This window comes from Protopterus annectens, chromosome 4.part0 (genome assembly GCF_019279795.1).
Source record: "Protopterus annectens isolate FY-2018-M chromosome 4.part0, PAN1.0, whole genome shotgun sequence".
Classification (NCBI taxonomy): Eukaryota; Metazoa; Chordata; order Ceratodontiformes; family Protopteridae; genus Protopterus; species Protopterus annectens.
In genome coordinates, this window is record NC_056733.1 from 823,907,166 (window position 1) to 823,933,472 (window position 26,307).

A 26,307-nucleotide genomic window follows, 5' to 3' on the forward strand; every position below is an offset into this window, starting at 1 on the left:
TCAAGTTGTGGTTTCTGTGTGTGTGTGTGTGTGTGTGTGTGTGTGTGTGTGTGTGTGTGTGTGTGTGTGTGTGTATCTGTATGTATGGATTCACTTTATAATCCCGAAATACCGAACTGCAGTATCTTGGGACTATAAAGCCGAAAACTCACAAACCCGAAACCCCAAAACTGCGACTGTCAAAAAAACACTACACCACACAAGCAAACACAAATACACCTACTTCCCGATACTACAACAAACCAAAACAACACACACAAACACAACAAAACAAACACATACACCTACCCTTCCTATAAGCAGGGGGGGCAAGCCCCCTGCACCCCCCATACCCCCGCTACTTATATATACCAACTGCGAGGTTGCACTAAAAAACGAAAGAAAACCCACCACCACACATTCTACACCCCCTTGCACAAACACACATCACATACATACAAACACCACCATTGTCAACACTTACCCACTCAAACTCTTACCTACCTACCCAAACTGGCTACAAGACTCAGCGTACTCCTGAATGATAAGGAGGGCAGATTGTTTAAGAGATTTAGCAGTAAAGTTCAGACCTCTTCCACCTTAGCTTTTAGGGCTATTAATTGCCAAACATGCATAACTAAATACTGTGGTGACATTCTGAAACAGCTAGAAGGTACAGCAGGCGAGACTCTTGATGGGACCATGAGGGGTAATTTCTGGAAAGCACTGCATAAAGTGTGGAAGTGATGCAATGCAGCAGATGTCTGCAGCAGATGTGGCAGGCATTGTTAGTTAATTTAACCCTTTCCAGCTGATGTTTAGAGGGCAGGTGTTGAACTCCTCTCTGGATTAGAATTTGTTGCATGAATCCTCTTCTCTAGGATTTTTAAGGAACTGGAGTTAAAAGGAAATATCATCAACTAGGTCAGACAGTTTTCACCCAGCTGTTCAAAGGATACATTAACAGCCATTCTAGAAAGCACTGTTACTTTCACTGAAAGCAGGCTGAGGTTGACCAATTCAGACAAAGAGGACCTTTAAGAAGAAAGCAGGGAAAAGGGTTATATTCCAGGCTGTTTTTAGTAATGAAAAGTATAGCTGACGAAGTCCTGTCCTAGATTTAGCCAGGCTGAACAAGAGTATGAGGCTAACCTGATTCAAGATGTTAACCCTGCAAGGGTTGCCCCCACTCCTTTTAAAACAGGCATTTCAAAAATGCATACCTGCATATTCGTTTCCATAAAGCTGACAAAACAGTACCTGATATTTCAGGCAGGAACTGTATAATTTGTGTTCACCTATTTGCCCTTTAGTCTGTCCACTGCACCCAGACTATCTGTGTGGAATGCCTTTTCTTTCTAACTTTATGACTGAGAATAGCCATATTTATTTGTATGTAAAGGAATGTTTTATTCAGGCCACTTCAGTAAAAGAAGAGCGTTCTTGGGTATTCCACTGACTACCTGACCACTCTGCAGTTCTCAAAGAACAGAGCTGTCAAGTTAGGCCAGTGCTACTGGGGCCTGACCCCAAGGATAGTCCTGTTGGCTGAGATGTTCGTAAAAGCCCTAGGCTACATGTGTGCCTCCATACTGATGGTGCCTTTGGTCAGGATACGTATGAAGAGGATAAGACTGGCCCCTACAAGCTTGTGAAAGGAACACAGTCACACATTGAAAAAGCTGTTACCCCTAATTCCTCAGTAAGGAAGGAAGTCAACTAGTCTGGTTGAAGTTAAAACTCTGAGACCATGTTAGGCAGAGAAGAAGGGTTAATTTAAGAAACTCTGTCCTTAGCCACTGCAGTAATGTAGAGGGATAAAGTCCTGACTATGGCCTAGGTGACCCAGGTTCAATTAGCTGCTCGGGCAACTGATAAAGCTGCAGGGAGGGATAGGTGTGCCCATCCTAGGGGAGAGCATTCATTAATGACTCTCCCTAAGGGGAGGCATGGGCCAAAGTGGGAAGTTGCCTTAGGACATCAAGTCAATGAGTGCAGGGGAGAGGGCAGGAAAAGTGGATAGGGCATAAAAGAAAAAGAATTCCCAGACAGTTGCGGAGATGGCCGTGCCCCCAAGATGCCCTTAGGATCCCATTACCAGTCCCAGCTATACCAGAGTAAGTACAGGGGGGTAGGATATCAGCTGGTAGACCCATCATGGATGTGGGGTACTGAGTAGCTAGGCCACTTGATGTAAAGGGAGAACCAAAAAAAATAAATAAATAAAGAAACCCACTCCTTGTGAAACATGAGGTAGAGTTGACTCACAATAAGTGTTTGTAACTCAGATGGTTTATTAGTAGAAGTCAGAGTAATGAGTAAAACAGTCCATGTTACGAACATTAATTCAGCCAGATTAGCAAGAGTAAGTTTTTCAAGCACAAAGTTAAGATATCATGGAGGAGTCACCTGTTTTCCAGGTGGATGAATATGCAACACCCATTTCAAAACCTGTTTGACTTGATGATGATTATAAAGGGGTGATCCATGGGCAAACATACCAGAAATAGCTGGCAAATGAACCTTGATAGAGGAATAAGAAAGGCCAGATAATCAAGAACCAGAGGTAGCCTGGCCTGAAGAAGGTCCTGGTTCTTGGACTGGCGTCAACTATAAATTCTTCTCCACTTACACAAATATGATTTCCTAGAAGCTATATTTTGCAGCCTCCTTTAATACCTGCTGTATGTCCTCATCTTTTCCAAATACCTTACTAGACTTTCTCCAATTTCCTCTGTTGCACCTATCTTTGTGTTATCATTGAAGAGACTGATTATGTTCATTGTTTCATGAGGTATATCTGAACATGCAAACTAAACAGTATTGCACCCAGGACATACCCCTTCTGTACTCCTGTTGTCACTTTCCTAATTCTTGAAATGTTCCCCTCAGTGTAATCCTGTGTGTTATACCATTAAAAGTATAGCATTTAATTTCCTCAATTTTGGACCTACCTGCCACCCTCCCAACCCTGCAGTTGTACTATCAGCTTTTTGTGTTAGATCAGTTCAAAGGCCTTGCTGAAGTCCAGGCAGCACACACCTACTGGTGCTCCTCTGTCAGTTTCATCTAAGGCCCAGTCATAAAACTGGATTAAGTTCGACTGACCATGAACACGGTGTCCTGGATACCAATGTCCACCAGAAACAACTCTTCCGGACTGTGTCTTACTTTTTCTGCCATAGCGGTTAAGCTTATAACCCTGTAGTTACCCATAATTTCCTGCTACTCCCCACCTGTACAGGGATACCACAGTTGCTGTATTCCAGTCCACATGCACATTTATACTTGCCAGTGAAGTCTTGGAGGGTCTCTGTCGGGAGTGAATATCAGGACACTGGACTGAATTTTGAGGACTCTGGGAGGTTGTCAGTGTAGTGCATGTACTTTATCCTCTAAGAGCTTTCATTCCCCTTGTCATGACATCCTCTCCTTGTTTTCCAGTATAAAAAGAGAAGCATAGTATTCATTATGTCAGATTTTTCCCCAGTGTTCTGTGTTCTCTCTCCATTTTTTGTTTATTCTGCCCAGGTTTGTCTTGCTCTTTCTTCTTTCTGTTAACATACCTAAAAAATACCTTGTTTCCCTTCTTATTTGTGTAAACACATTTATTAAATTATCACTTAAGACATAGGCACACTTAAATGAATAGGGAAAAAACATATTGACGTGTCATATTCATGCATTGTACATTAAATATATGTTTTCTTTCTTTTTAACAATTGTTCACTCCATCATATAAATTACTCAGTTCCTGCCTTCTCTTAAACTTTACTTGTCTTGAACATTTTTCTGCATGTATTGTTCCCACAAATTCTATTTATTTCTAAGTAATTTGCTTCTTCCCTTTTCTAAAGGTCCCACTTCTAGCTCTTTTGTCTCCTTTAAAATATTAAGTACATCAGTTACAGTTGGTTCCCCTTTTGATTTCCATTTTCTAGTCATTGTTTTTTGGCAGCCAATTGAATTAAATTTAGTAAGGCCATACTGTGTACAGGCAGTTCAGCTCATGTGTCCAGCTCAAAATAATGATCTTATTTCCCGGTCTGCATCCTGTCTTCTGTCTCTGTTTCAGGTTTCTCCTTTGCGGCTGTCTTTGTGGACCTTCTGCCAGTCTTTTTGAACTCTGCCTCCTGTACATTCCCACCCCTCCTTTCCAACTTTTTGAATGTCCTATCTGTTGCCCTCATTTTCTTATGTAGCCCTGTCAGCTTTCTCTTTTGATTTGTGGATGCTGAATACCATACACTGACCCATTCATGTTGCGGGTTTACTCCCCACAGTTTGCTCCCTGTCTCCTCTGACTTATCCTTGACCCTTTACCTCAGCACAGTACAATCCATTCTTCTAAAAACAAACATTATTGTCTTTGTATAGTTACACTTGTCTGTACATTGACCCACATGGTGGCGTGATCGGTGTTGGCTTACGGTACTTCAGCCTGGACATCTATGACCCTGTTTGCATTGATTAGGACACATCCATTCTGCTGAACTCCTAATAATCTATTTTTTTTTTTTGTTATGAAAAAATGGGAAGGGGGGTATGTAGAACAGCCATGGTGGCAGTTACCACAACAGCTACCACAACATGGATATTACTCATGTTGCAGCAATAATTTTACTCCTCAAGAATTTACTGTCACTGTGAGTAGTTTTATTCTTAGCTTCATTTGTTTTGGTTTCTGTCTCTTAGGGTCATACTTGTATTGATGTCTGTGCTCTGTTACGTTAAGTTTAGTTGAATTAAGTTACTAATATTGTTTAATTTTTTTGTTTAATGACAATATAGTTTATGCATAAAGGACAAGCAGAATTCATGCCAAATAAAATGCATCATTTGCCTCTGTTACAGGCTGCACCAGCATTTAATTTTCCCAGAGTATCAAGTCCTCACAACTTGGTGAACTTGTGGAACCAACCGGCTTTGGTTACCACCCCAACCCGTAACAGGACTCTCCCAGACCTGAAGGAGATGGGTCAGTTCCAGTACCAACAGCCAGGTCTGGCAATGAGACCTGCAGAAGACAAGAGTCCCATTGGCAGGTAATGCATCATTTCAGTAGATTTAAAATATGGACTGATTCCTGGTTTGTTGATAGAGTACATACCTCTAGGTCTGAACACCAAGAAGAGACCTCTGACCCGTTTAGCAGAACCACTTTCCATTTCTTTCCCTTTCTAAGTAATTCAGTACCGTTCTGTGCATGCAGAGAATTGTAAACTTAACAGGATATTTGTAGAACATAGTGGCATGGCTAAAAGGAACATTTAATGTGACACTTCAGCAAGGGTGATGTGTTAAAAAAAGGAGCAGTGAACCAAGAAAAATTGATATGTAGAAGATAAAATGTTGCTAAGTTAATCATGGAAGCTGATACAGATTTTCCAGACAGTTGAAGAACGAATAGAATTTGAGATCAGAACTTTTTTTCAGTTATGAGGGAAGGGAAAATGTTCACATCCATAGGGTGATGGTGATAAGTGATATTAATAGAGGAGGTAGTGCATTAAGCTAAGTCTTTTTCAATTTGTTTAAATATTCACAAAAATGAATACTGGAAATGTACCCTGCTCAGAGGGAGGACTGCATGGGTGAGATTTTCAAAGGGAAGAGGTTTTAAGAGGACCTAGAAGATGATGTTCATCGTGTTACCCTGCTGCAGTCATCACACTTGGGTTATCCTGTCGTCGGGCGGTCCCGCAGTCGGCCGGATTTCCAAAGTCTTGGTCCGACGTCGGTTGCTGTCGCCTCATCCCTGACATCAGTGTGCCAGGGGTACATATATTGCAACCGATGCCATTTTCTTCAGTCTTTCTTGCCGCGCGGTGCCCGAAGCAGAAGCAGTTAGCAAGTGCCGGTCGACCGACTCCTGAGATTTTCGAAATCGAGTTTCAGACCGAAGTCTTCTATAAAGCTAAGTATCCCGTTGGGGAAACTTTTCTTGCCTCAGACCTATGTCAGAAAAAGTTTACAATTGTATTTCTTGTGGGAAGCAAATACCTCATAAGGATTTTCATTCTTATTGTATACCCTGCCTAGGCCCTGATCACGACGTCACTTCTTGTCGTTTTTGTGCTAGATTTAATAAACGCACTATTAAAAGACGATTTGATTTCGCACGACACTTTTTTGGCAGAAAATTTAATTATAACATGCCGTCGGAGCTACCGACTACCGGCGTGCACAAAAAACGCAGGGATAAGGATCGACAGCCCAGGCCTAAGCCCGTTTCCGAGGCCTCGGTTGATCCGGTCTCTGGTTCTCCGGTTATCAGTGAGGCTCCGACGCAGCCTCTGACTACCGCAGTTGAGGAACCCGAGACCGCTACGGATATTTTGACGGAATGTACTAGGCCGACGCAGCCTTTTACTTCAGGCCCTACTGGTGACTTACCTCCCAAGGACACCGGTACTTCTGAAACACCTTTGCTTTCTGAAGGCGTTTTCAGACCGACGACTCTTACAGTCAAAACGTTTTCAAAACTGAAGACTCCTTCCAAATCAAAAAAAGCTTCACTTCAGTCTCCTGTTCAAGGCCCTATGCCTAAGAAACAGATGCTCAAGATGGCTGAAGATCTGATTTCTCTTATCAGGGGTTCCCAGCCTCCTCCTGACAAAAGGCCTAGACAAGAGGAAGAACCTGCTTCCTCTGAACAACTGTCTATTTCTTCGGATTCCTCTGAAGACCAAGACTATTCCTTCTCTCCTTATGAAGATTCTGATGCTGAGGACTCTATTCCCTCAGCTTCCCCTCCAGAAGATTACTCTTTTGGGGAAACTTTACACACTATGAGGGAACATTTTCACTGGGAAGGTCAGGATTACTCTGATTCCAAGAAAAGGCTCAGAGAGTTTCTTTTACTCACCCAACACAGACCTCTAGCCATCCCTCCTGTTTTGGACATTGTGGATGATGTTTATTTAGAATCCAGTTTCAACCCTGACTCTCTGCCTCCTGCCCCGGCCAAGCCTGACAGGTACTACAGAGTACCTGATTCCCATAAATTCCTTTACAAAAGCCCAGTAGCTGACCCAGAGACTATCTCCCAGGGTCCCAAGGGGGCTAAGGCTTCCATGGCTAAAAATCCAGTACCTTCTGAAAGGGATTCAAGAGCACTAGACAGATGGGGGAAAAAGGTTTACACCTCAGCCACTTTAGCTATGACTCTAAACTGTCAATTTCATATGCTTAAGTATCAGCAATTTCTGATCTCTCAGTTAAAACAAAAGATAACAACCCTTCCTCAACAATCTGAATTGAAAGAAGTACAGGATTTGTTGCACGCCACCGAGCAGGTGGGAAAACATACCTTACAATGTGGGTTTGATTCTTTGGAGGCCTCCTGCAGAGCAGCGGTCACTGGTTCAGTTATACGTAGGGCATGCCTGGTTAAAGGAACAAAGTCTGCCTGAACATGTTAAAGCAAAACTACTAGATGCTCCCTTGCAGCAGGATGTTCTTTTTGGTGTTAAAGCAGAAGAAGTTTTAAAGAAAATGGAAGATAAGGCAAAATCAATGCAGACAGTCAAAGACTTCCTACAGGTACAACCCCCTCGCTTCAGCAGAAACTGGCCAACCAAAAATTGGTCCTTTCCAGCCACTGACAGGCCTCAGAGGGGTAAATACAGGCGCCCAAGGGGCAGAGGACAACCACAAGCTCAGTATAAACCTCGCCAATGGACCACTCCAACCCAGAAGGGAGGAGAAGACAGGTCTCAAGCCACCAGAAGGCAAACTCAATGACTTGCACCTCAACTGGCCAAATAAAGCTCTCTTGTCAGCCCCCCTGGGGGGAAAACTAGCATTATTTGTAGACAACTGGCACATGGTCACAAAGGACGAATGGGTCCTAGACATAATTTTACGAGGATACAGATTCCACTTTCACACCTTGCCAATAAAAAGAGGAATGCCAAACCTGCCACAAAATCAAAGGGCAGAGGCTCAAAAACAAATTACAGCTCTCATGGCCATGAGAGCCATTCAAAGGGTGCCAACTCAAGAGCAAGGCCAAGGATTTTACTCAAGACTATTCCTAGTACCCAGGAAAGAAAATTCTTGGAGACCAATTCTGGACCTTTCAATTCTAAACACTTACTTACAAGTTCCCAAATTCAAGATGCTAACACTACAGCAGCTACTTCCCATGTTGGGCAAGGAAGCATGGCTGGTAACATTGGACCTCAAGGAGGCATATCTGCATGTCCCTATCAGACAAAGTTGCAGAAGATGCCTCCGTTTCATTGCGGGTTCAACCCATTATCAATTCTCTGCATTGCCCTTTGGCTTATCTACTGCGCCCAGAGTATTCACAAAATGCCTGGCACCAGTAATTGCCTACTGCAGACAAAGAGGAATTCAAATATATCCATACCTGGACGACTGCCTCATCCAAGCAGAAAGAAAAGACATTCTCATACAACATCTGGCTTTTGTGAAGCATCTACTAAATTGTCTGGGGTACACAGTAAACGAAAAGAAGTCAAAACTAGTACCCTCACAAAAAATGACATTCCTGGGTGCCAGCTTGGACACAAAGGCCCAGAAGGCTTATCTTACACCAGACAAGCAATTACAACTGACTCAATATTTCAAGACAATGGCAACAAAGACCCAATTAACTGCAAGAAAAATTCTGCAGGCTTTGGGCTTCATGGCTTCTTGCATTCTGATAATACCATTTGCAAAACTGCATATGAGGAAATTACAATGGTACCTAAAAAGCGTATGGTCTCAACACAGCCACAGCTTGGACACAGTGATATCTCTCATTCCCTGCCTTCAACAGGAATTTCTATGGTGGGCACAGGCATGTCACCTCAACAAGGGTCAGCCTTTCACCTTGCCCCCACCCAGGCAAACTATCACAACAGATGCTTCAGACTATGCCTGGGGGGCTCACATGGCAGGGCAATACATTCAAGGCCTATGGACTGCAGAACAAAGAAAACTGCACATAAACCAAAAAGGGATGCTAGCTGTACAGAAAGTTCTGACAGCCTTCAAGGATCTACTACAACCTGGACAACTGGCAATAAAGACGGACAACACCACAGTAATGTGGTACATAAACAAACAAGGGGGCACACATTCCTACCTTCTTTGCAGGCAAGCAATAATCTTATGGAACACAGCTCTGACCTACCAAGTCCAGTTACAAGCTCACTTCCTGCCAGGACAGAAAAACACATTGGCAGACGACCTAAGCAGAAACATCAAAGATCCCCACGAGTGGAAGCTAGACCCACAAATATTTGCAATGATAAGTCAGAAATGGGGCCTACCACATATAGACCTGTTTGCCAGTCCTCAAAACTACCAGCTGACAAAATTTTGTACAAGGACATTCCACCAACAAGCTTGGAAAGTGGATGCTCTCTCCTTCAGTTGGAAAAACCTGACAGCATATGCCTTACCTCTTCTCACAAAGGTTCTTTTGAAGGTCAAAAAGGAGAAACCTCGAATGATTCTCATAGCCCCAGACTGGCCACGCCAGCACTGGTACCCACTATTGAAGAATAGGGCTCACAGTCCACCATGGATATTGCCTCAAATACCTCATTTGCTCACACAGCAAGACAAGCAGATTCTACACAGCCAGATCAAAACCTTAAACCAGGCTGCATGGCAAATCAATTAAGCAGCCAACCAGCCCCTCTTTCACAAGCAGTACTGGATGTTATTCTAGAAGCCAGGAGGCCAAGCACCAGGAAGGCTTACTCGGACAAATGGTAAAGGTTTTCTGCTTGGAACCAAGCTAAAGGCCTAGATACAACTCAGCCTCATATGCCTCACATTCTGCAGTATTTAGCTGAGATGTTGCATAAAGGACTTTCCTTCTCCTCAATTAAAATCCATGCTTCAGCTATTTCAGCTCACTACGACACAAATCCACCTTTATTTTCAAATCCACTCCTAAGGCAGTTCCTCAGAGGGGCAAAAAACATTAGACCACCTAGAAGAGCTCCTACACCTACATGGGACCTCAACTTTGTTCTGGAAAAACTAACATTACCTCCCTCTGAACCAACTTTTTCTGCAGACCTTCAGTTCCTCTCTTGGAAGACCGCCCTGCTCCTGGCAATAACTTCTGCTAGGAGAGTTTCAGAATTACAGGCACTTATGGCAGTGGAACCTTTCCTCATTTTTCATCAAGACAGAGTTTCTCTACGAACTAATCCTTCCTTCATGCCTAAGGTGGTTTCCAGCATAACTTTAAATCAAACCATCCATCTACCCACTTTCTTCCCCAATCCACAGAGCAAAGGTAAGAGACTCCTACATTCCTTAGACATTCACAGGCAGCTTCGATATTACTTGGATAAAACTAAGGCTTTCAGAAAAACTGACCAGCTCTGTTTCCTATGCTACAGCTTCTCAAGGTAGGGCCATTTCCAAGCAAACCATTTCTAAATGGATAGGCCATTGCATAAGATTCTGCTATACCAGTCATGGGAAACCAGTTCCTCCTACCATTAGATCCCACTCTACCAGGGCAACAGCTACCTCTACAGCCTTTCTTAGGGGGGTTCCTACCAAGGAAATTTTAGAAGCTGCAACTTGGAGTTCTGTACACACCTTCTCCAAACACTATCACTTACCTCTTTATTCTAAGTCCAGGGAAGGCTTCGCCACTGCAGTTCTGCAGGGACTCATTGCCTCCTCTAACCCTCTATAATGCTTCCACCCTACCTTAGCTTTGGGACTCAACCCAAGTGTGATGACTGCAGCAGGGTAACACGATGAACATAGTAAAGTTTTGTACCTACCATAAATGTAGATGTTCGAGTGTTCACCCTGCTGCAGTCCAGGTTACCCTCCCTCCAACCCCTCTGATCTACTGGCTAAACCTATGCTATGCCTTACTGATGTATTTGCTTATAGCTGAAGGGTTTTTGTGTCTGTACAGTGTTCTCACTTTTTGGTACTGATTTGGATCACCTTTTTGGGGGCACCTGACATCTGGGGCAAGAAAAACTGAAGAAAATGGCGTTGGTTGCAATATATGTACTGGCACTGACGTCAGGGATGAGGCGACAGCAACCGACGTCGGACCAAGACTTTGGAAATCCGGCCGACTGCGGGACTGCCTGATGACAGGATAACCCAAGTGTGATGACTGCAGCAGGGTGAACACTCGAACATCTACATTTATGGTAGGTACAAAACTGTACTTTCTTTGTGTTTCACTGTTGCAGTCATTACACTTGGGTTATCCTGCTGGCAGGCTACCCTCAGGCTACCCTCAGTCGGCCTTAATTCCAAAGTCTTGGTCCGGCGTCGGTTGCTGTCGCCTCTTCCCTGACATCAGTGCACCAGGGGTGTAAAAGATGCAGCCGACACCATTTTCTTCAGTCTTTCTAGCCGTGCCGTGCCTGAAGCATAAGCAGTTTGCAAGTGCCGGTCAGCCAACTCCCGAGATTTTCGTGTTCGAATTTCAGATCCGAAGTCTTCATTAAAAGCTAAGTACCCCATTGGGGAAACTTTTTTCTTGCTCCAGACTGATGTCAGAAAAAGTTAATAATTGTATTTCTTGTGGGAAGCAAATACCTCATAAGGACTTTCATTCTTACTGTATTCCTTGCCTAGGCCCTGACCACGACGTTGCTAGTTGTTGGTTTTGTGCTAGATTTAACCAATGCACTATTAAGCGTCGGTACGATTTTGAATTACACTATTTTGGCAGAAGATTTAATTATACGATGTCTTTGGATAGCCATCCGACTACCAGAATTCACAAGAAACGCAAAGAAAAAGAAAAGGACAGGCATCCAAGGTCCAAAATCGATGACGAGGCTTGTTCTAAGCCAGTCGCCGGTTCTCAGTGAGGTGCCTTCGCAGCCCCTGATGCCCGCTACTTTAGAGCCGCAGGCCGCTACCGACTCCCACATGGAGTCGCCTAGGCCGCTGAAGGCTCAAGGTATTGGACCTTCGGAGACTATTCCCTCAGATGGGTCCAGAGCCGCTGAGCAGGCATCGGCTTCTGAGGGTGTTTTCAGACCAACTCAGTTATAAATTAAACCGCCTTCAGCTTCAAAGGCAAAGACGAAAGCACCCTTAAAGACAAAGAAACAAGTACAACAGCCTCCATGCCCAAAAAACAGATGCTCAAAATGGCCGAAGACTTAATTACTTTGATCAGGGGTTCCCATCCCCCACCTGATAAAAGGCCTAGGCAAGAGACAGAATATGAACCTTCAGATCAGATTTCCATTTCATCTGATTCTTCTTCTGATCAGGAATACTCTCTTCCTCCCTATGAGGATTCTAATGCTGAAGAATCTATCCCTTCAGCGTCTCCTCCTGAGGATTACTCTTTTGGGGAAACCTTGCATACCTTAAGGGAGCATTTCCACTGGGAGAGCCAAGATTTTTCAGAATCTAAGAAAAGGCTCAGAGTCTTCCTTTTACTACCACAACACAGGCCCCTAGCTATTCCACCTGTGTTAGACATTGTTGATGATGTATTTTCAGAGTCCAGTCTGACCCCTGACTCCTTACCTCCAACTCTTGTTAAGCAGGACAGGTACTACAGGGTTCCTGACTCTCATAAATTCCTTTTCAAAAACCCTGCTGCTGACCCATAAACTATCTCTCAGGGTCCCAAAGGGGTCAAGGCTTCCACTGCAAAAAACCCTACCCCCTCTGACAGGGATTCTAGGACATTGGACAGATGGGGAAAAAAGATTTACACTTCCGCTACCTTGGCTATAAGGGCTTTAAATTGTCAGTTTCATATGCTCAAATATCAGCAATATATTATGTCACTGCTTAAACAGAAAATGTTGACAAATTCTGAATGTGTAGAAAACAAAGAAATTCAAGATTTATTGCATGCAGCTGAACAAGTAGGAAAGTATACTTTGCAATGTGGTTTTGATTCTTTGGAGAACTCCTGCAGAGCCGCAGTTACGGGTTCTGTCATCAGGAGGCATGCTTGGTTAAAGGAACAAAGTCTGCCTGATCATGTCAAAGCAAAATTATTAGATGCCCCATTACAGTATGATACTTTGTTTGGTGTTAAAGCAGAAGAGGTGTTAAAGAAAATGGAGGACAAAGCTAAATCTATGCAAACGGTTAAGGATTTCTTACAGGTTCAGCCTCCAAGATTTAGCAGACACTGGCCTACAAAGAATTGGTTCTTTCCAGTGTCAGACAGACCACAAGGGGGCAGATACAGACGCCCAAGAGGCAGATCTCAGCCCCAAGGTTCATAGGTTCGTACAGGTCTAAACAATGGGGTGCTTCTACCTCCAAAAGTGGAGAAGACAAATCACAGCCATACAGGAAACAGTCCCAATGACTTCCTCCTGCTTGCACCAAGCACTTATCTTCTGGCAGCACCTTTAGGGGGAAAACTAGCACTTTTTTCTCAAAACTGGCACATAATAACCCAGGACAAATGGGTCCTAGACATAGTGTCACAGGGCTACAAGTTTCACTTCCATACCCTGCCAAGGACAAACGGTTGGCCATACCTGCCAAAACATCAATGGGCAGAGGCACAAAAGCAAGTCTCATCCCTCATGGACATGAGGGCCATTCAGCAAGTACCAGAGCAAGAGCATGGACAAGGATTTTATTCAAGACTGTTCTTGGTACCAAGAAAGGACAAGACCTGGAGACCAATACTATCTATTCTAAATACATTTCTGGATATACCAAAATTCAAAATGTTGACTCTTCAGCAACTTCTGCCCATGCTGGGCAAGAAGGCTTGGCTTGTGACTTTAGACCTAAAAGGCATACCTGCATGTCCCAGTCAGACAAAGATGCAGAAGATACCTCAGATTCAAAGCTGGCTCAATGCATTACCAATTCTCTGCACTGCCCTTTGGCTTATCTACTGCGCCCAGGGTCTTCACAAAGTGCCTGGCACCAGTAATTGCATTCTGCAGACAAAGAGGAATACAAATATATCCTTACTTGGACGACTGCCTCATTCAAGCAGAGAACAAGGACATTCTACTACAGCATCTGGTGTTTGTAAAGAGATTTCTAACAGGCCTAGGATACACAGTCAACGAAAAGAAATCAAAACTATTACCCTCTCAAGAGATAATATTCCTGGGTGCAAGCTTAAATACAACTGCCCAGATGGCTTATCTCAGGCCAGACAAACAAAGGCAACTAACTACCTATTTCAACCTGTTGGCAACAAAGGCCCAGTTATCTGCAAGAAAAATTATGCAGGCTTTGGGCTTCATGGCATCCTGCATTCTACTAATTCCATATGAGAGACTGCATATGAGGAAACTTCAATGGTACCTAAAAAGTGTTTGGACTCAACATTGCCACAGCCTTGAAACAATAATTACCCTCATTCCCTGCCTGCAACAGGAGTTTTGTTGGTGGGCGAAGGCTTGTCGCCAGAACAAGGGACAGCCATTCACTTTACCCCCAGCCAGGCAGACATTAACAACGGATGCATCAGATTATGCCTGGGGAGCCCACATGGCAGGATGATGTATTCAAGGCACATGGTCCGCAAACCAAATGCACCTACATATCTATCAAAAAGAGATGCTAGTTGTTCAGAATGCCCTGACAGCCTTCAAGGACCTACTTCATCCGGGACAACTACTGATAAAGACAGACAACACCACGGTCATGTGGTATATAAACAAGCAGGGAGGCACTCATTCTTACCCCCTTTGCAGACTAGCCATGACTTTGTGGGACACAGCATTGACTTACCAAGTACATCTGCAGACACAATTCCTGCCAGGAAAGATAAATACTCTGGCAGACGAAGTAAGCAGAAACCTCATGGATCCCCACGAGTGGAAATTGGATCCACAAGTCTTCAGCATGATAACAAGGAAATGGGGATACCTGGATATAGATCTATTTGCCTCTCCTCACAACTACCAACTAAAAAGATTCTGCACAAGGACTTATCACAGACAAGCATGGAATGTGGACGGCCTATCTTTCAGCTGGAAAAGCATAGCAGCATATGCCTTTCCTCCACTTCCTCTCCTCCCCAAGGTACTCTAAAAGGTCAGACAAGAAAAGCCAAAGATGATTCTGATTGCCCCAGACTGGCCCCGCCAGCACTGGTATCCAGTCCTAAGGAACTTGTCTCACTGCCAGGTTTGGACCTTGCCTCAAATACCTCATCTACTATCCCAACAAAACAATCAGATCCTGCACAGCCAACTAAAGACCTTAAATCTGGCAGCATGGCGGATAATGTAGTGATACAAAACGCACCTCTCACTAAAGCTGTAATGGATGTCATTTTGGAGGCCAGAAGGCCTAGTACCAGAAAATCTTACGCTGGAAAATGGAAGAGATTCTGTGCTTGGAACCAGGCACAAGGAATTGACACAGCTGTACCAAATATTCCTCAGATTTTGCAATACTTAACTGAGATGCTGGACAAAGTCCTATCCTTTTCATCAATTAAAATTCATGCCTCTGCCATTTCGGCTCATTACAATACAGAGCCACCAATCTTTTCTCATCCCTTGTTAAGGCAGTACCTCAGAGGAGCCAAAAACTTAAGGCCTCCAAGGAGATCACCAATACCAGCATGGACCTCAATTATGTTTTGGAAAAACTCACCCTGCCTCCTTTTGAGCCAGTCGCTACAGCTGATATAAAGTTTTTATCTTGGAAAACAGCTCTGCTCCTAGCAATAACCTCTGCAAGACGAGTCTCAGAGCTACAGGCACTCATGGCTGTGGAACCTTTTTATCATTTTTTATCCAGACAGGGTTTCTCTGAGGACAAACCCGACATTTATGCCTAAGGTAGTGTCCAGTGTGGCCCTTAACCAAACTATTCATCTGCCTACTTTTTATCCAAACCCACAGAATAAGGGGGAGAGAATTCTGCATTCTTTGGACATACACAGACAGCTACGCTTCTACTTGGACAGAACCAAAGCTTTCAGAAAGACAGAGCAACTACTAGTGGCATGTGCTGCAGGATCACAAGGAAAGGCTATCTCAAAACAGGCTATTTCTAAGTGGATAGGCCACTGCATTCGTTTCTGCTATTCACGACATGGCAAGCCAGTGCCTATGGGCATTAGGCCACATTCAACCAGAGCAGCAGACAATTCAGCAGCCTTCCTCAGGGGAGTACCAACCAAAGACATTTTAGAGGCTGCTACCTGGAGTTCAGTGCACACCTTTACAAAGCACTATCATTTACCACTCTACTCTAAATCCAGGACAGGCTTTGCCACTGCAGTTCTGCAGGGCCTCACAGCCGCTCCTAATGCTATTTAGTTCCAGTCTCCCAACCATAGCTTTGGGATTCAACCCAAGTGTAATGACTGCAACAGTGAAACACAAAGAACATAGTACAGTTGTGTACACTTACCATAAATGTAGATGTTCAAGTGTATTCACTGTTGCAGTCCAGGTTACCCACCCACCATCCCCCATATCTTTGCTGCAACTTGTCTGCTCTTCTCTTATCTATACAACCTGTGTGTTGTATTTGCTTGTAGATGAAGGTATTATATATTTTGGTGCATGCATGTTTTATTGGCACATTTTTAGCATACCCTTTTAGGGGCAGCTGACATCTGGGGCAAGAAAAAAACTGAAGAAAATGGCGTAGGCTGCATCTTTTATACTCCTGGCGCACTGACGTCAGGGAAGAGGCGACAGCAACCGACGCCGGACCTAGACTTTGAAATTCAGGCCGACTGTGGGTAGCCTGCCAGTAGGATAACCAAGTGTAATGACTGCAGCAGTGAATACACTCGAACATCTACATTTATGGTAAGTGTACACAACTGTACTTTACAGTGTCAAGGATAAGATGAGATGGATTGCTTCCTGTAATGCTGGTTTGTTGGCCTAACCTTTTATAAGCTTGCCATTTGAGAAGGGGTGGTATCTGGTGATTGAAATTTTTCTATCGTGTGGGATATTTGGCAGTTTGTCAAGCACTGCTACCCTGTTGTACTCCAAAACAGTGACATGAGAAAGTTAATGACTCAGATTCTCAATTCTTTGTAAAATAATTGGTTTTGCAAGGACAAGCTCCTCCCCCCAACACTGCCACATACCCCTTTGAATCTTTAGGTGATAACTGTGAGGTTGCTAAGCTTTGGAGTTAAAGATGGAAGTTCCTTACTCCCAGAGTACAGTTATTGTAACCCGTATTAGCAAGGAAATAAGTCTCAGTTTTTGAGTTGTGACAGTATGGAACTTCGGCATTGTGTCATCAACAGAAGGAATGATTACGTACAGTAGGTGAGGAATAAAATGGGAAGTCGTTGTCCAGTGATCCCAACTTTAGTACCAAGGCATATCGTAAAAGCAGTAGTTAAGGGGAAGGTGCTGGGCTCTAAAACAGTTGAAGTTGGAGAGATGACATCTAGCAGCATAGATTTAGGGAGAGCATGTACTGTCAAACTTGTGCTGAGTGTTTTTACATGTAGGTAATGAATGAATTTATTCTGGAAAGACTGGTTGTAAAAGTACATTTGGACTTGAAAAAAAACTTTTGTAATGCACTATGTAAGAAGATCTCCATAGAAAATGAAAGGGATTAGTGCAGGCTGTGAGACTATCGCAACACAGACAGCAAACTGAACTATGGAGCATAAATGGTGGCGGGCTGAAAACCTGTGACATCAAAGACACGGGTGACTAGTGAAGTGATGCAGCAGTTGGTAGAAAAGCTGGAAATGTTTGGGACAAGGCTGAAATTAGTTTATATGTGGATTTGAAGGAAGTTGGGTCTTTGTATGGACCTAGCAAACCTATTCGAGTGAGCAGATTGGTAGCATTTTCGATTTATTGTGGTGAAATGTAGCAAGATATATTTACAAAACCTGAGAAGAGAGAAATTGTTACACTACTATTGGAAGTTGTGGATAAGGAAACACAGGACTGTGGTGACACTCAAACTTGATTATCTCCTAGTGTGAAAACATGTAGCATGTGATAGCTAAATCGTGGCATGGCTTACAAGGGAAGCTGAGTCTAAGGAAGCCAAAGTCGTAGTAATGTTGTGTAGGTCACATGTAGTGTTGTAGCTAGAATACTGTTGTAGAACAAGAACACTCATCCATCTATTTACTTAACTGAATAAACCGCTTGAAACTTCAACAAGGTGTCTTTATTCCTCCCACAGGGAAGGAATGAGAGAGACAGTCTCCCAGATCTGCTAGCTAAAGTGATTTTATCTGGACTAATGCTTTGTGCTCTGTTTTCTGTTAGTCCTGTCACCCTCTGGATCACAGGTGGTATACCAGACCTGACTTGAGCTTTCTGGATTGCCTGTGTCATCAGTGTCCACTAGAGATCTTGAAGATGACTAGACACCATTTTATGGAATAGTTGCACTGTGTGCAAAAACTAGTACAGTGTGTATTAACTGACTTAGTGAGCTGATCACATGTGTCCTATTGCAGCCTGAGCCTGGAAATGCAACAGGTAAATAGAATAGTAAGAGTTTGAATTTCAGTTTGTAGAACAGAGTAGGGATTAACATGTTGTGTTAAGAGTCTAGGAATCATCCATCATAGTTACATTTCCTTCTCAGGTGTGGTAGCACATATACCCCAATAGTACTATCACAGCAGAACATAAAGACAAACTTGTTTGTGTTTATATTGTCTTCTACATTGTAACTCTGTGCAACATTGTTATCTTTGTAGGATGAAGACTTGAGTGGTTACCATGTTAGTCAAGGAGATTAGTTAGACAGTGGGGTATTTAAGTTAAAGTAGGTGGGTGAAACAGGAGCAGGTTGTTTTTTTTTTTTTTTACTTAGGAGTTTAATTTTTTTTCTGAATGTGTTACATTCAGATATGTTACAAATTTTGAGAGGAAGTGAACCCCATAGCTTGGATTCTAAGTTTGAGAAGTCACAGTCGATTATGGATAGGGAGCCAGTAGGTCTGGAGAGTAGTATGGCACTTTTTGATTGCGTATAGAATCTGTATAGGGTGTTTTTCAGTGCTAGTCTGTAGCTAAAAAAGAGAGGTGGAATTGCTGTGTGGAATGTTGTGGACTAGGCTGAGCAGCATGGAGTCTGTTCATGCTTCTGTATGGAGAAAAATAGAAATTCATTAAACTGAGGCAGATGTAATTGTCAGCACTATCAGTGATTGTGCCATCTAAAACATATGCAGAAGGTGGAATTAAATGCAAATGTTCTGAAGGCCATTCTTAGATAACAGTAAGGAGGGAATACAGGGAACAGGTAAGGGTTTAGCCACCATAAAAGCAGTGTAATTAAAATTTCATTGAAACTCTCCATTGAGTTGACTGCATCTGCATCAGGCTTGTTAGGCAGGAGGCGGGGATGAAACCATCTAGTTGACTGTAGCCATGCTGAACATGATACCCTGGAAAAGCATGGCTTTAGTTTTGGAGAGACTGTTACATTTTGTTGATCAGGATAGTCCCACTAGGTCAGTTGGCTTTTTCAGGAGAGGCCTGAGGTGGAATTCTTACTGCTTGCCAGGGCACGGGAACCTTCCACTACGTTTTTTTTTTTTTTTTTTTAATTAGTGGCATGGGTTATTTTATATCCAGCTGAGCTAGTACCAGCTCAGGCAGATGAGGCCTTGGTTTAATGTCTCATCCAGCGAGTGGCACACTCAGGAATTCAGCCCCCACCCCACCCATGCTACACGGCAGTGTCAGTCTGATGCACAGGAGTTTACAGTAGATCGCCATTAGACCTTGGCAAGGTCCAAGTTTATCTATCAGTATGCAGGGTCAAGGTCAAGAATGACCACAAGTCTTACATATAAAAATTTTTTACTATAAGAGTCTTTCCTTCTTTGTGTCAAGTATTGCCATTATCTTAACTCCCTCCCTCTGCCATGGTTCTAGCATAAGACAGTTTATTTTTGCAATTTATGTTAATCCTTTGCTGCCGTTATGATAAGACAAAAAGCATTGCTATTAGCATGTTTACAGTACAGCGAGAGCACTATCTGTACCAGGGCTTAGCACCTACCACACCTTCAGGCCCCCCAGGTAATGGCATGAGAGTATCTGCATTCATCAGAAACACCAGTGACATATGTCAAATTACCAGTAACCCTAACTCAAGAGTTCCTAGAGATCCAGGTAATCCTTAACAAGTCCAACTGTTGCTTTATTGGTAACTATATATCTCCATTAGTGTTCACTAACAGAGTACAAAGGATTAGCCCAGATAAAATCACTTTAGCTAGCAGATCTGAGAGATTTCCTCACTGATACCCTCCCTGTGGGAGGAATAGTGACACCTTGTTGAAGTTTCAAGTAGTTTATTCAGTTATATAGGTAAATGGATGAGCGTTCTTGTTTTAATGTTCATTGGAAGGATATGTTTCTAATTCAGCATATTCCAGCCAATGGGTAAGTGACCAGTACAGGTCAAACAAAGTACGTACTACCTTTAAGGCTAGTTTTCATAGATTCTTACTGAGCTTATGGCTGAGTAGATCAAGAATTAATTTGTATCACCCAGTATTAATAGGTGCCTAACTTTGTCCCCATTAAATACCCCCCCCCCCCCCGAGTATCAGAGGTGAAAATTTGCGACCACCCATTCACTCGTCCATCCTGGTTTTAAAGGTTGTTAGGAAAGTACTCTGGTTAATGTGTAAGGGCATTTTGTTCCACAAATAGGGGATAAGTTGTGTCCGTTACTGTTCATGCCATTTGAATGTAGTAATGTAGGTTTTGTGCCATTTGATGTTGTTGTGGTAGTGTAGGTTTTGTGCCATTTGATATTGTTGTTGTGGTAGTGTAGGTTTAGATCTCTACAACAAGTGTTTGCTTTATCACTGGTTTGATTTAGGTGAAGGAGTTCAAAAAGTGCTGGTTTATTCACAGCAGGGAAGACTAAGCAGCAATCATCCCTCAAGAGTCTGTATGACACCGAGTGGAGGGACATGGTTTTTAATCTACTCAAGCAGGTAGAGATACTGAGACTTGAGATGTTTTTGGTGATGGGGTAGCTAAGGATAGTGAAACCTGAGATGTTTTGGTGAGGTCTTAATGATTGTATACACACAAATTTAGCCCGGGGTTATCATGTATGGCTTTGCTCGATTTGGGAGTTGAGCACCATTAAGTCTTCGAAAAAAGTGGCAAGAACATCTGTGTGTTTACTTACAGGTGTATATGGCTGTGTGTCTTATGGATCTTATAATAACTTGCCTGGTATTGCTCCTGTGCTCCTAATCCAAAGTTCCTGCTATTAGATCTGTACCTTTAGGCTATTGTTCATTTGTTGCAAGTTCAGCTCTGTTCTTATGCATAAGTCAGAGCTGCTAAACTGTTGTAATCTAAACTCCATAATTAAACTCCACAGTCAGCCTCAGAATATTGTTATTAACTTGTTTAATTATGTAGTTTATCATATAGCAAATTATTTTATGTTTTTATATTTACTGTACTCTGTAATATTTGCCTGTAGCCTCGGCTGTGGCTGAAAAGTTATTTATTTGGAATAAATCAATATACCCAGGGATATTCATAATAGAGTTATATTATTTGCATGTAAGATGCAGACCATAATAGGGTTAACTAGTGTTAAGGTCTTTAAGAAGAGGGTGACTAGAAGTGAACATAAGATGGACCCCTATGGGACACCAGTAGTAAAGAGAGAGGTTCTAAAAAATGAGAGTATTTCCGCTGTTTGAGAACAGGTTTCTTTAGAAGGGGGGTGTGAGAGATAGAATCGGATGCTTTAGACAGCATTTTTCATTAGTACTACAGACGGAACTGGTAAGTGTGATTCAGGTTCAGAAGCTACCATCTCTAGCCGTAAAACTGTATTACTCTTCATATAACAAGTCATCCTTACTGATGTGAAGCTTTATCTGAAGTAAAGCAGTAGATTTGAGGAGCTTAGAATTGGGAGCAAGTAAGGCATATGCACAGGAAGGAGAGAGGTAGTGAATCAATTCCACAGACCTCTGAGGGCACCAAAGAGAATAGAAACATTGTAGATGTACATACTTGGAAGGATAGTGACGGGCCTACATGCTTGTATACATCTTGGAAAAAGTCCATCAACATCACATTTATATGGGATGACAGATTCCCAGTATTTCACAGGTTTCTGATGTGGTGATACTGTGCAAGTAAAAATTTGGAATATTGTGCAGTACGGGGCATGGTGTTTAGGGGTGGGTGATGAAGAGAATATCTTCTCCAAGTCTTTGGCTACAAAAAGAACAAACTATGATGGGCAGCTGTTTATAATGGACACGAGGAGAATATGATCCAGACTCAGGAGCGGATTGGTAGAGAGAATGAATTCTAACAGGAAGGATAATAAAAATAAGTCCTGACTGAAAGCTAGAGAGGGGCTGTGGATCTGCCATGTTTGAGAAGACAGAACAAGATATGAGGACTGCCTGGGTCCACATGGATGGAGCAACAGGAATAAAGAAGGAGACGCCATTCTAGACTTTTTCTGGCAAATGGCTTGATAGTAGCCAACACATAGTTCAGAAGAGAGACAACCACAAGGTCACATACAAGAGAGTCCGACATGCAACTCAAGTAGGCTTTCTCGTAGTAAGTAAAGTCATCCCCAGTGAAGCAGTCAACTCACAGCATAAACCATTGGTGGCCAAATTTAGCTGCAAGCAGTAGTCAGAGAAGGCTCTATGGTCAACAGAGTCCAGGTTGAAAACCTGAAAGTTGACTGGAGAGAAAGAACAACAGTTCAAGAATTACTCAGGGTTGTAGCATCCCAAGAGGAGGAATTAGGTGGAGTTGAAGAAGAATGGCAGCACCTGAAAACTGCATGTGTGAGGACTACTGAACAGATATGTGGCCCAGCCAGGTATGGAAATAAGGTAAGAAAAGCTGGTGGTGGAATGCAGATATCCAGGAAGTCTTCAAAAGGAAGGAGTGCAGGAAAAAGTGGGAGATAGAAAAGACGGACCAGGCTAGAAAGGAATACTGGCTGGCTAAGAAAGGAGTTGTAGTAGCAAAGAACAGGGCATCAGAGGCACTCTGCCAGGTTCTGGAAAGTGACTCAGTAGATGACACAAAGAAACTGTATCAGATTATAAGGCAAAGATAACTAAGATAGTCAGACACCCTTCATAAGGAATGCTAACAACAACCTGATCACCAGTCCACAGGACATCAAAGCCAGATGGAAATAGCAGTTCCAGCAGCTTCTGAATGAAGAAAACCCCTCAGAAGCTGTACTGCCCCAGGCACAGCCTACAATGAGAAACGAAAAGGAGCCAACAATAGAAGAAGTAACAACAGCACTAAGGAAAATGAAGTCACAGAAAACAGCAGACTCAGATGAGGTCACAGGATATATGATAAAGGTGCTAAGTGAGATAGGAGAAAAATGGCTCCTGAGGGTAGTCACAGCAGTATGGAGACAAATGTCCCAGATAACGGGAGAATAAGCATACTTGTGCTAGTGTACAAGTGCAAAAGGGGCATCCACAACAGTGGGAAACACAGAGGGATCAAACTCCTATCATATTGCATGAAAGTTCTGGAGAAGGTGATTGATAAACAGATTCACAGAGCAGTAGACAGTAAGATGGGACATGAGCAGTTCAAGTTCATATCAAGATGCAGCACAACTGACCTAATATTTGCAGTGAGAGAGAGAGTTGAGAAGAAGCTATCGTGTTGAGGAAAGAGTGCAGTTGGGCATTCCTAGAATAGGAGAAAGCATATGACAGGGTCCCAAGAAAGATGATTTGGGTAGTCGTGTGGTGGTTCTAAGTCCCAGAAGCATTGGTAGAATTACTGCAGGCTATTTACAAGGACACAGTGACTCAAGTACGAGCATTGTTCAGTCTTGTAGAGGGGTTCCCAGTGGGACTGGCCATGCATCAAGGTTCAGCTCTGAGCCCACTGCTAATACTGGTGATGGATTACATTAGCAAACAGTTTGGAGAGGGTAGATCAACAAAGTTGGTGTATGCAAGACAATGTGATATTACAGGCAGAAGAACTTCAGCAAAGGATAGGAGAATGGAATGCAAAACTGAAGGCACATGGGGTGAAACTGAGTATAGATCACACAGTGGTAATGGCAATAAATTGGGGAAATCAGAAGAAGCTGATAATTGCAATAGAAGGGAAGCTAGTGGAACAGGTTAATAGATTCATTTATCTTGGAGGGGTGGTTGAGGAGAAGGCAAGTTTGAATGAAGAGGACAAAGCTAGAATCAGAGGTGCTGCAGCCAACTGGCATAGAGTTGTGACAGAAGAATGGCAAAGAAGCTGAAAAGTTGTATCTTTCGGCTTTTCCAGTTAGGGGTCGCCACAGCGGAACTCTGGTCCGCTAATGATTGGCAGCAGATTTTCATGTACCGAGTTGCCAGCCCTGATGTACAACCTTCAATGAAGGTACGCCCATTCACGCATGTCTCCACACAGAAGACGCTTTAGCTGAGAATCGAACAGGACGTCTTACTGTGAGGCGACAACGCTACCGCAGCACCGCCACCGCAGTTGCAAAGAAGCAAAGAAGCTGAAAAGTAAGTTGTACAGTATGGTACAAAAACCTCTGCAGTAAAGGAAGAGCAGATAGGGAAGCCAAAGGTAATGGAAATGAAGTGCCTAAGACAGGTGGTAAGATGCAGACTGTGGGACAGATGAAGAAGTGAGGACATAAAAGCAGAAGCCAAAGTAGCTTCAGTTGCAGAAAAGAGCAAAGAGAACAGACTGCAGTGGTTCAGGCACATGTGCAGAAAAGCAGAAGTCAGTCTGGTGAAGGTGATTTGGGACAAACAAGAAGAAAGCATGAGGAAGCAAGTGCTTCCAGCAAAGAGGTGGATGGATTGTGTGGCTGAAGATCTGTGACTGTCAGTCATGAGTGTTGATGAAGGCAGAAGTATAGTATTGAATCAAGAGAGATAGTGACTGTTAACACGATACCCCGACTCCATGTAGAAAAATGGGAAAAAGGGGGTTGATGGTGATTGTTCACAGAACTGTGGCATTCATTACAAATATAGCTACCAGTCAACAAGCCATTTGCTCCCATCTGGTTTTCCAGCACACACTAGATTGACAGTGAGACCTTGTTAAATTTTAAGGTGAAATAAAACATGCTTTCTTCTGATGACAAGGCCTACCACACTTATCATTCACCACTCCCAGATTTAATTAATCTAACTTTATGATCTTTGGTGGGCAGTGAAGGTAAACCCCAACCTCTTAAAAATGCTGTCTCTAAAATGAAGGATAGTGGTTTTCAAGGGTAAAGGCATAACTGAACTGAGTGTCAGCCAATCAGTTGGTGGATAGAAGTGTAGCCATTCCTGTATGTGTGATTGTGTTGACATTTTTAAATTCCCAGTGTGCTGACACTCAGCAGTCACCAGCTAAGTCTTGACAAATTGAAAAGAAACATGGTCTTCTTTTGGAAGCAATACTTACACTGAACATAAATCCTTGGATATTCCTACAGGTATTGAAGCTGTGGAAAATGCATTCATCAGTATATCTTTCTGAGTCAGATTTCTGAACCTGTGCTTTCAGAAAATGTATCTGTTTTTTCTAGGGTTGTGAACTCCTGTAAATACTTATACAGGAATCCAGGTGTTGATCTAGTTACAATGTCCATAAACAACAAACAGTCCTTTGTGGCTACACCCAAAAACCAAATCCTGAGTGAAAGGAACGTTTGATGCTTGACCAGTTACAGAAGAAAGTTTGCACCGCTGCCATCCTGGCCTTTTAGGGCTTTGAATTACCAGACTTATATGCTGAAGTCCCAAGGGATACTTGTCACGATTTAAGAACTAGAAGATACAGGATAAAATCCTGGGAGATAAAGTGATGGGTCTTCTGCTGATGAAGTTGACGAGCACTGGCTAACTAGGCAGTTGATGGACAGCTATAAGGTCCATTATGCAGCAACATACTTGGCTGAGGGCACACCCATTCCAGAGTATATGAAGATTCAGTTCCTCAATGCCTCATTCGACAGAGAGGCGGTGTTTGGAGCTCTAGCTGGATGGGTATTTAAAAAAAATGAGAAGGCTGTGTAGTCAGTGAAACAGCACTCCCCAACACACACACACACACACACACACACACACACACACACACACACACACACACACACACACACTACTTACAGTATGAATTACCCCACTAAAAACTGGTCCTCCCAGTAGAGGCAGGGTAGAAGGAAGCAGCTGAGGTGGAAGAAAGGCCAGTTCAGGAGTAAATTACAATGCAACCACATAGGGAGACTGGGTCCCATTGAGGATAGACACCTTAAGGGAGGATCTGTGACTCAGTAGACCCCTCCCTACCCCTCCCTCTCAAATTCCACCCCAGTCCAAAGCCCCCTGCCCATTTACTCCTCCCCTTTTAAAAACATAGGGGTATCATCTTGGCC

The 26,307-nt window shown here is 43.1% G+C and overlaps 1 protein-coding gene across 1 annotated transcript in view; it reads left to right on the top strand.

Annotated features, from left to right (window-relative positions):
* Positions 1–26,307, top strand: part of ULK1 (unc-51 like autophagy activating kinase 1) — a 1,203,955-nt gene that overhangs the window by 976,360 nt on the left and 201,288 nt on the right. The window contains exon 20 of the mRNA XM_044068766.1: positions 4,834–5,024. Coding sequence (XP_043924701.1) covers positions 4,834–5,024 — 191 coding nt within the window. The remainder of the gene's footprint in view (positions 1–4,833; positions 5,025–26,307) is intronic.